This window comes from Lepidochelys kempii, chromosome 12 (assembly GCF_965140285.1).
Source record: "Lepidochelys kempii isolate rLepKem1 chromosome 12, rLepKem1.hap1, whole genome shotgun sequence".
In the NCBI taxonomy this organism is placed as follows: domain Eukaryota; kingdom Metazoa; phylum Chordata; order Testudines; family Cheloniidae; genus Lepidochelys; species Lepidochelys kempii.
This window is the reverse complement of record NC_136391.1, coordinates 40751505-40761709: the sequence shown is the minus strand read 5'-3', so window position 1 is coordinate 40761709 and position 10205 is coordinate 40751505. Positions and strand designations below refer to the sequence as shown.

The 10205-nt window shown below is 64.2% G+C and overlaps 1 protein-coding gene across 1 annotated transcript; it reads right to left on the bottom strand.

Annotated features, from left to right (window-relative positions):
• Window positions 1-3177: 3177 nt before the first annotated feature.
• Window positions 3178-9106, bottom strand: LOC140896435 (farnesol dehydrogenase). The gene is made up of 6 exons (XM_073308250.2): window positions 8965-9106; window positions 6268-6375; window positions 5613-5752; window positions 5078-5174; window positions 4728-4852; window positions 3178-4299 (listed from the first exon to the last, which is right to left on the bottom strand). The coding sequence occupies exons 1-6, from the start codon at window positions 9047-9049 to the stop codon at window positions 4123-4125; spliced, it is 732 nt and encodes a 243-aa protein (XP_073164351.2). The 5' UTR covers window positions 9050-9106; the 3' UTR covers window positions 3178-4122.
• Between the last annotated feature and the right edge of the window lie 1099 nt (window positions 9107-10205).

The window sequence follows — 10205 nt, the reverse complement described above, 5'->3', positions numbered from 1 at the left end:
CTGGTGTGTCTGGGCTGGTTCCTCTCGCCTGGGTTCCAGGGCGTGAAATCAGAAGTGAGGAGGGAGCTGCAGCCCCAGCTCCATCCTGACTGACCCTTGGGAGCTGCCCTGGAGAAGCAAAGGATGGAGTGGGCCTGGGAAGCTAAAGCCCCTGTCCCCCTTTAGCTGTGGTGTTGGTGGGGCAGTTGTGGAAGCTCGTGGTCCTGTAGCAAGAGGACGTGGCAGGCTCTGGGCACTCAGGCTGGTACCCCGTTCCCTTTAGCAGCCGCCCTGGGTGGCGGAAGAGACGCCTGCAGCTGCATGACCCAGGGAGAGGAGGGGGCGCTCGCTTGCCAGGTGCAGGCAGAGGTGTGTTGAGAACTCCCTGGGAGAGATGGGACAAGAGCGTCCCTGTCTTGGCAGCGGTGGGAGGACCGAGCTCGTGGCGGGGCTGGGCATGGGGAGGCGAAGCTGCCGCCTGTCTCTGATGGTGAGCAGCGAAGCCTTGGGGCTGGCTGATGGTCTGTGCTAGGAAGAGGCTAGAGACTAACAGGGTGGTGGCTACAGTGTCATCATGCAGCATTCTATAGCCTCGCCTGGAGTCCTCTGCCTGGCTTTGGTTGCCTTGTCTGCAAAGAGCCGAGGTGGGGAGAGAAGGCAACAGGCCTGGGGTCTGTCCGGCGAGGAGCCAGCCAGCCGGGCTCTCAGTTGCCCTGTGCTGTAACTCAGTGATGCGAACAGGGAGTGCAGCATACAAGGACATCTTTTTCCATGTGACCCATGGAACTCGCTGCTGCAGGATGTTAGAGGCAAGTAGCTTAGCAAGAGTCAAAGCTGAGCTTAGCCATTGACAGGAGCACCATGGTGCCTGTGGCGAGGTCAGCGAGGCTAGGGAAAGCAGGGGCCTTGCTCCTCCTGCTCGTGGAAGAAGCCGGCGGCCAGGTGGACTCAGGAAGGAAAAGTACAGCCTTTGGGGGATAGCGCTGCTGGACGGGGACTGCCCTCCTTCCCCTAGAGCATCCAGCATTGGCTGGGCTTGGAGACGGGCTGCAGGCTGCCTGGACCAGCGCTGTGCTGTGGTGTGGGACTGCCGGCTGTGTGGACCCCACTCTGTGCCAGTGTGACGGGGGAGCTGAGCTCAGGGCTGCAGCCAGACTTCGCTGGAGCCTGACGCTGTTGTGCCCTGGCAGGCGTGAAAATGCCGCTGACAGTGCTCCTGGCTCCCGGAGTGGGGTGGGCTGCAGAGGAGTGCTCAGCGCCCCAGTAAGCATGCCAGCCCACATCAGGCACATGGCCATGGAGGCGCGGGAGCATGGCCCCATCCCACAGGCTCCGCAGCAGCAGGGGGCCATCCCGCCCTTCGCTTCATGCTCTGTGCGCTCAGGCAGGTCTCACGAGCGGCTGCTTGAGGTCTGCTGCACCGAGCAAACCAACCTCCTGGTCCCCAGGCCAGAAGCGGGGACTGGGCGACAGGGGATGGATCACTTGGTGATTCCCTGGTCTGTTCACTCCCTCTGGGGCACCTGGCACTGGCCACTGTCAGTAGACAGGATACTGGGCTAGATGGACTTTTGGTCTGACCCGTCTGGTCGTTATGTTCAGAGTCCTGGGGGGAACCACCCCAAGGGGCAGCACCAGCTCCCGCACAAGCCGTGCCACCCACCCACCCCGGGCAGCAGCCATTCTCCCAGCCGCAGCCTAGCTGTGGAACATCTGCTGTGATGAGCCCTGCGGTGCCAGGAGCACCCTGCGGAGCTAAGGGGCATAGGCTGCCAGAGCAGGAGCATTGGCTGAAGCCAGGCTGGGAAGAAGGGGGCAGCCTGGAACCCCGGGGGTCTCTGTCCTCGCCACGGGCACCTCCCCAGGCCTGGCCTGCGTGCTGGGGAGACGTCGCCTGACGGTGCTGGCAGGCAGTGATGGAGCCAAGCGGAGGGCCCAGCACCCTTCTCCAGAGGCCCTGCACAAGGGCAGCTGGCCTGGCACCCACGGGCTGTGGGAACAAGCTCTCTGGTGCGGGGAGCGAAGTCCGGGAGGAACAGGGGGGTGAGGAGCAGGCTGGGGCTAGTGAACTCCTGATGCCAGTGTCAGAGCCACTAGCCAGGGATGGGGTGGCCTCGTGTGTGTGCAGTTCCCTGGGGAGCTGCTGCTGGGGCAGAGCACATGACTCCAGCCACCCATGGTGGGACCCTATGGGCTCCCTTGCAGGTTGGGGGGACTGTGCCACACCTCACGGCATTTCCTTCTAGCCTTGGCCCGCTTGGGGCCTGCCCAGGGGAAGGGGGCAGCAAGAATTGGTCGCTCTCAGGGCCCGAGGGTCCAAGGCCCCAAGGCAGTAAGTAAATGAGTGAGAAAGCGATGTAGGCTGCCCTGCATTGCACCCTGGGCGGAGGGGCCCAGCTCAGAGCCAAGGCCAGGCCTATACCTGGGCCCACTGATGGGAGGGTGGGTCACTGATAGGGGAGGGATGCTGGGCCTGGGAAGGCAGCAGCTATCAGAGCTGGAGCTCTGCCTTGGGGCCTGAGGAGCTGGCTGGGGGGTTGGGGTGTTGACAGCCATTGGGACAGCAGGTGACCCCAGGTGGACACCCTCTGCCTCCATAGCATCAGCCTGACCAGAGCCTCTGCAGCTGGTCATGTGCCTTCCCAGAACGCCACCCGCGTGGGCTGGTCGTGTCCTCATGCTAGAGCCGCCGTGGGCAGATGCTGTGCTGGGGGCTGGAGACCTTTCTCTGGGCGGATTCACATAGCTTGTCCATGGCATTGGCGCTGGCCCCATGCTCTAAGCTGCGGGAGTGAAGCTGACAGCTGGGAGCCGGCCACGGGCTAGTGGTGAAATGCTTCCACCCCTGCCGGCCCTGCTCAGTGTGGCGGGAAGGGGCTTAGCACGGAGGTTCAGTGGGTAGAGCGAGCTGGCAGAGCGCCATGCACCCAGCACTGGCGAAGGTGAGCGAGGATTCAGAACAAGCCCCCCTTAAGGATGGGGAGTGGCCAGGGACTGGCTTGCTGCCCCTCCTGCCATTCTTCCAGAGCCCTTCCATAGAGGCACAGAGCCCCCCAGGCTAGCCCAGGCCCCACCACAGCCAGGGCACTGCCTCATTCTGGCCTGGAGCACCCCCTGCTCTTCTGGGCCTGCACTGTGGTGCCCCTCCAGCCGTGCCCGAGCTGCATCCCTTTGCTAGATCTGGCAGGGGCTTCTCGAGCAGGAGCAGACTCATGCTGGCACAGAGACACAGGATGGTGTTTGTACAAATAACGTTTATTTAAACATGCAAAACAATGCAACCACGAGACACATCTTCCAGGAGCAGAGAGCCGAGTGGAGGTTGGCAGACAATGTGCCCAGCCCTGGGGCAGGAGGCCTGGTGCCAACTGGAGCACGTGACTTTTCAGAGCTACGCTACGATGGGGGAACCAACACCAGGGCCTGGGGCTGCACGTCTTGCGAGCACCCCGAGCTCCCCTGCTCCAAGGATGGGACACCGAGCACGGTAGCTCACAGCGTGGAAGGGGCCTGATAAAATCGCAGCCTCTGAGAGGCGGAGGGGACGTAGGGCAGGCTGGGGAGGGCAGGCCACCCGCTGGCTGGAAGGACGGACCTGCCCAGCTGAGCACGACTCAACAGAGCAGACAGCTGGCTGGAGAAGGAACTGAAATGTGGGGCTTGGCCTTTGGCTGCTGGGGACCCCACAGCGAGCAGGGTGCTTGGGGCTGGCTTCCCTCTCTGCTGGGGCCACGGCTGCTCTTCACAGAACCGCCTGCTGCACCAGCCGTTTCTGTGCCCAGCCCAAATTCCGGCCAGGGTTTGTGAATGAAGGTGCCAGCCACAGCAGCTGCTCGTGCCTCCCCTCTGCCCACGCCTAGCCTGGCCCTTCCTCTGCTGGGCCAGGGAGGAGAGAAAGCGGCTTAGAGAGAAGAGGGTCCTGGGTCCCCAGCAGGGAAAGGAGGCATCAGCTACCCTCACTAGGCGGCGAGCCAGAGAGCAGAGTGACGCAGTGCAAGGCAGCTGCTGCTCAGAGTCGACTCCCAGCTGAGCCCACCCATCCCGGCCGGGGACCGGAACACGGGGCAGATGTACCAGGAGCCCTGTACAAGGGAGCAGGGGGCGCTTAGAGCGCGCACAGCTCAAGAGGGCTTCGCAAAGGCCTCAGATCTTCCCTTCTAGGGTCAGGGTCTCCAGGTCAGCTGGCGAGCTGGCGCGCAGCACCGTGTGGGAGACGCTCCCCTTCTCGACCAGGGAGGCCACTGCCTCGCCCACTTCCAGGTGACTCACGTAGCCGGGGCGCAAATGCTCCGGGGTTGCCACCCCCATGTCAATCTTCACCTGCAGGGGAAAGTGGAGGCAATTAGGCCGAGGCCGTCCACCACTGGCTGGCCAGGAGGGGACGCCCTCACCCTGGGGAGGGTGGAGCAGAGTCCCTCGCCTGCATTAATACCCACAAACCTGCCCCAGCTGCAAGAGACCCCGTTACTTGTATCCTGGAGCCGGACCACACTGAGCCAGGCGCTGGCCAGACACATGGTGGGGCCTGGGCTGCCCAAAGGGGCTGTCAAGCAGCAGCTCCCATGAGCAGCAGCACTGGGCGCTTTTGCTGACCTACACGAGATGCCAGCCAGTAGGGGCTAGAACCAGGTCAGTGGAGGGCCAGGACTCGCTGGGCTAAGCTCCATTCCCCTCCAGGCCCTGGAGAGGGGGCAGGGAGAGCTGTGAGTGCCCCTCCACCCCACCCACCCCGGCCAGGGGGCACTGACCTCGTTCAGCTTGCAGGGCACGTCTGGGTACTCCTCCCGGACCACCCGGCAGAAGGCCAGTGCGCCTGCGGCCCCCAGTGTCAGGAACCCGGTGCCTGGCATGAGGAGACGCTCACCAGCCCCTCCTGAAACAGAGAGAGCCCGTTGGCAGCGATAGGGTGAGGGGTGCAAGCAAGGGGCAGCGGCACCTGAAGCTGCACGCTCCTTGCAGCCCCGACTTACCAGCACCCCACAGCTGCATATATGGCAGCCCCTGCTGGCCCAGTCAGCGGCGAGGGGCACTGGCAGAGCAGGGGAAGGGGCGCAGAGGGTCGGTATCTCCCGTCGCCGGGGGCTGGGCCTCCCCTCACCTGTGATGAAGGTGTAGGAGCCGCTGGGATTCTCCTTGACCAGAGGGAAGAATGCTTTCCAGGACGTGAAGGTGCTCAGCAGCAGCGTTTCCAGGACCTGGGAGGGGGGACACGGGGCAGACACGACGGTTTTCTTTCCTGCAGCCGCGTCCCACCCTCCTGCCCCCATCATCCCTCCGGTGCAGGCTGCTGATCTGTGCATCCCGAGACGAGGCCCTGGGCCAACGGGGCCTGGCTGCTGCCCTTTGGAGACAGTCCAGCACTCTGGGTAAGCAAGTCCACTGCCCTGTTCTGGGATGGAGCCTGGGGCCGGGCCTGTTCCCTCCCGCAGGGGCCGAGCCTGTTGTCTCCACGGCACTCCCAGCCGGTACTGGCCTGAGGCCTTGCACAGGGTGGCGCTACCGGGCTGCGGCTTCACAAGTGCACAGTGGAGTCTGGATCCCGGCCTAACTCCCTCAGCATCCCGACCGGCCCTCCCTGAAGGCTCCCTGCCGCCTCCTCCCCAGAGCCAGCTGCACTGCCTGCCCACACCCACCCAGTGGAGCTCCTGCAGCGTCTGAGTGTGGGGAGGCCCTCCCTGCCACCAGCTGAAGCCCAGCGACGACACCACGTCCGTGACCTTCCCGACGCTCTTCAGCAGGGCTTCCTTGGTGGCCTCTGCTCCCTCCTCGGACCCTGGAAGGATTTCAGCAGCGAGTGAGCGAGTGCCCCTGGGCTGGGCCCAGCCCTGCAATCGCAAGGGGCAAAGAGAAGGTCCTGCGGGTGCAACCCAGCCCTGACCTCGCCGCAGAGGGCTCCACGCAGGAGGGTCCTGGCCGATGACGTGTCTCTCTCTGTCTGGATGACGTGCCCTGCCCGCTGGGGAGCAAGTCTGACCAGGAGCCCTGGAGCAGGGGGAAGCCCCGCCTGCCAGCTGGACCTTGCTCGGGCATCACCAGCCTGAGTGGAGCCGGATGCAGCACCATGCTCTTCTAGCACGGCGCTACCAATATGCAACGGGCCAGCTGGTTTGAACGCTCCTCTCGGGCTCTTGTCCTCTCCTCCAGCGGGAGGAAGCCCTGGAATAAGGGGCTCCCTGGAGGGACAGCCTGACACCGAGTGTCTCCCCTGGGCACTGCTGTTATCAGCCCCACAGCTCCTCGGCCAGCGTCCCTGGGCATCCCGCTGGCAGAACTGCGGGCAGGCCTTACCCACGTCCCCGACGAGCGTGTGCAGACGGTCACGGGCTGGGGCCGGCACAAAGCTTCTCAGTTTCTCCAGCCTGGCTCCATCGCGGGAGACAACAGCGACTCGGAAACCTGCGGGCAAGAGGGTGGCGGGGAGACGCGGCCTGAAGCATCCTGCAGCCAGCTGGAAAGGAGCTCGCAACGCCTCTGCCCAGTGCTTCCTGGGCCCGGGACAGCAGCATTGTTCTGTTAGCAGGGCGGGGCCGCGGCTTGTCCCACTGGGCGCCCTGGGACCAAGCCTGAGGTGGCTGCACAGCTTGTGCTGGTGAGTGAGGGAGTCTCCGGAAGCGGGGAGAGCACCCTGGGCTAGGGAGGGAGACGCTCCGGGCCCCCGTTCCCCACTCCGCCACTGGCTCCCGGCCCCTTGAGTCTCCGTCCCCCAGCTGGGGTGGGGTATTAGCACTCCTCCAGGAGCGGTACGACAGGAGAGCGGGGGTGTGGGCAAGCTGCTGCGTGCTCCGGGCTAGCGCAGGGAGGCCCTGTGAGCCGGGGTGATGCAAGGACCCTTCGCCTTCCCCTCTGGCCAGGGAGCTGCTCTCCCGGTCTCGTGTGACCCGCCCAGCACCCGGGCCCGGGGCGAGCTGTGGCCTTGTGGCTCACAATGCCATGTCACGGGGCCTGTGCTCGGGGCGGATCGCGTGGGGCGGAGGTGGAGGTGCCCCAGATCTCCCCTGGGATGAGGCCTCCTTCACCACCGCTCTGTGCAAGGTGTGCAAAGCCGGCTGTTCCAGCGCCACGCTCCTGCCAACCCCCACCGCAGGCTTCTGGTGCTCGGCTGGGCGTGGCGCTGTCAGGAGAAAAACAGAGTCCTCTCTCTCCCCGATTCATGCCCCATCACATTGCCTCCAGCCTGTGTCTGAAGGGAGAGCCGAGACGTTCATCAGGGCATCGCCCTGTGTCACAGAGTCCCTGGGCGATGCTCTGGAACTGCTCCCCATGAAGCCAGGCAGGACTCTGGGGGAGTCTCCTCTCTGGGAGCAGCCTGTCTTCAGGACACAAAGCTCACCCAGCTTCCACCTTCCTGGGTCTGACCTCAGAGCATTCAGCCTCCTCTGCCCCTCCGTGCGCTTCCCACAGCGAGTCCGCCCAGGCGGGGTCCTGGGGAAACCAGAGGGTCCTGCCCCCCAACTCCGCAGTCAGACGTGACTCTCAGCCAGCCAGGAAAACAGGTTTATTAGACGACAGGAACATGGTCTAACACAGAGCTTGTAGGTGCAGAGAACAGGACCCCTCAGCTGGGTCCATTTTGGGGGGCAGTGAGCCAGACAACCACGTCTGCACTTCACTCCATATCCCAGCCAATCCCAAACTGAAACTCCCTCCAGCCCCTCCTCCTCTGGGCTTTGTCCCTTTCCCAGGCCAGGAGGCCACCGGATTCCTTTGTTCTCCAACCCTTTAGCTCTCACCTTGCAGGGAGGAAGGGCCAGGCCATCAGGTGCCAGGAAACAGGGTGTCGGCCATTCTCTGTGTCCAGACCCCTGCACACACCTGCCCTCTAGGGCTCTGCAATGATCATACACCCTTACTTCACCCCCTAGATACTTAAGAACTGCATAGGGGAAACTGAGGCACCCCCACACTATTCAGAGGAAACATTAAGAACAGTCCCACTTCATCACGCCCCGATACAGAGCAAACAGCTCTGCCCATGCTGGGCCCCAGCCGCCTCCCACCCATGGGTCTGAGTGGAGCCTTCTACCCATAAAACTAACCCTGGTCTGGAGGGTGCTGGTGTCCCCGAGATATTTGGGGCAAAGGGCACCAGAGCCAGGCTGCCGTGGGGTTAGCACTGGAGACTTGGGACTGTCGGGGGACAGCAGGGTTTATCTAGGCAGTGCGTCAGGCTGGTACCTCTGAAAGGGAGTGGCTCTGATTTCTGCCCTAACCTGGCTTCCCAGGGCCCGTACCCTACGCAACAGCAGAACCAGATGGCTGGGAACCATCCCCTGGCACCAGGGTGCGGACGAGATGGACCCTCACAGCTCTGCTGCCTAGAACTACGCAGCTGGACCACGAACGTGGACGCCAGGCAGGCAAGAGGCAGAGCCAGGCTCCAGCCAGGCAGAGAGGAGGCACAGCATGCAGGTGCAGGGCATAGGAGCGCCGAGGGCAGGCAAGGCACCCAGCATTGTGCCATTGCTGGCAGAATTCACACAGGCAGCTCTGCCAGGGCACTCGCCCCTCCTGCACGGCCGTGGCTGAGCTGGGAGCTGTGCGTGGCCCATGCCCTTTGCTTGCTCGGGTGGGACAGACTGAGCAGCCTGTGGGGGCAGCAGGCAGGCCCAGCGGGTTTCCCCTGGCTCTCCCACAGGGAGGTCCTGGTCCCCACCCAGCAGGGTGCTCTCAGCTCAGCTCCAGCCCAGCGCCGGCCGCTGCCTGGCCAGGACACAATAGCATTTTGGCCCTGTTGCTGCCCCAGATCAAAGTGCCTGCAACCATCCAGGGGCTGCTCTTAGCAGGCAGGGGCTGGCGTCACCTGCTAGCTGTGGGTCAGGTCCCCAGCAGCTGGGGTCTAGTGTGAGTCTTCGCTCACACCGGGGGAGGCTCCCAGCATGGCAGCCAGGGGAAGCCCATGCTGCACCTGCCAGCCTGCATGTGGCTGTGGTTAGAAAACAAATCAACCAACTCCCCATCGTCACCCACTCTGCCGGCTGCCCCTACCTCTCTCCAGCAGTGACTTCACTATCCCGGATCCCACCGTGCCAGCCCCCCCAAGCACCACGGCCACTCTGTCCGAGGCAGACATCCCGGCGAGGTAACAACAGAGCCACAGCAGGGCCAGCCACCAACCGGGCTGTGGCTGCTCCCCTGGCAAGGAAATAAGTAGGGAAGGTGCATACCCAACTCCACCCCCAACTCCCACGGCCACACCCACCACCCACTTAGCCCCGCCTCCTGCTTCTGCCCCCACCCCTTCTTTGCCTCCTGTCTCACCCATTGTGTCCCTTCGGACTCAGTGGGCCTGAGACAAATGCCCTGTTGGGCCACCCTGGATGCCAGCACAGGGCTGAGTGCCTCGGCCAGTCCAGCCATATGCGTCTCAGTGGTGGGGCTCCCACCCCTGCCTCTGGGAGACGCCGCCAAACTGCCAGTCTCCTGGGGCCATTCCTCCCTGCTCTGCTCCGGCCTGTGTGGTCCATGCCAGCCCTCCCCTCGGCCACTGCCCCCTCCTGGCAGTCGTTTAGCTAGCGAGGTCGGCCAGGCCCTCACAGCTCGCTCCCTCTGCCCGCCTCAGTGGGTTCCTCGCCAGCGCAGAGGTGCCTAGGGCGAGCGCAGCACCCTGTCCACAATGCCATCTCCTGCTCTCTGCAGCTCCTCACTGCCTGCTCCCTCCTCTCCCGGCCTGGGCTCTGCATCCAGCTCCCCCTCTGGGGGTGCCCCAGGGAGCTGCCACCTCTGATCTGAGGCTCCTCGTGCATGTCGGACGCCTCCTCTTCTGGGCCGCTCTGCACAGACAGCTCCCCGGCGTGCCCACGGCTCCCTCCTCACTCTCTGGGCAGGGCAGCCTCTGACACGGGGCCACCCCGTCCTCCGGGATGCCCCCATTGCTGCACAGCGGGGACCAGGGGCTGCCATTGTGCAGGTGCTAACTCGGGGCAGGGTGGGTTCCTCTACACACCAAGACGCACTATCCTGTTGACTCCTTTGCCCTCTGATCTGTTCAAGCCACAGACCTGGCTGCCTCTCACTCCCGTTCCCACCACCCCTGCTCGTAGCTACCATCTCTGGGAGGCTGCTCCCCGGCATTGCGCTCCTCTGGCTCGCCCCTGCCTCCCCCTTGCCCCTGGCTGTGTGTCATACAGCAGGCTCCCAGCTTCCTCTCTGCTTCCCTCACCTCAACTTCTTCTCCAGCAGGAGGAGCAGCCATGAGCCGAGCTCCCCCTCCTCCCCTGCCCAGCCCC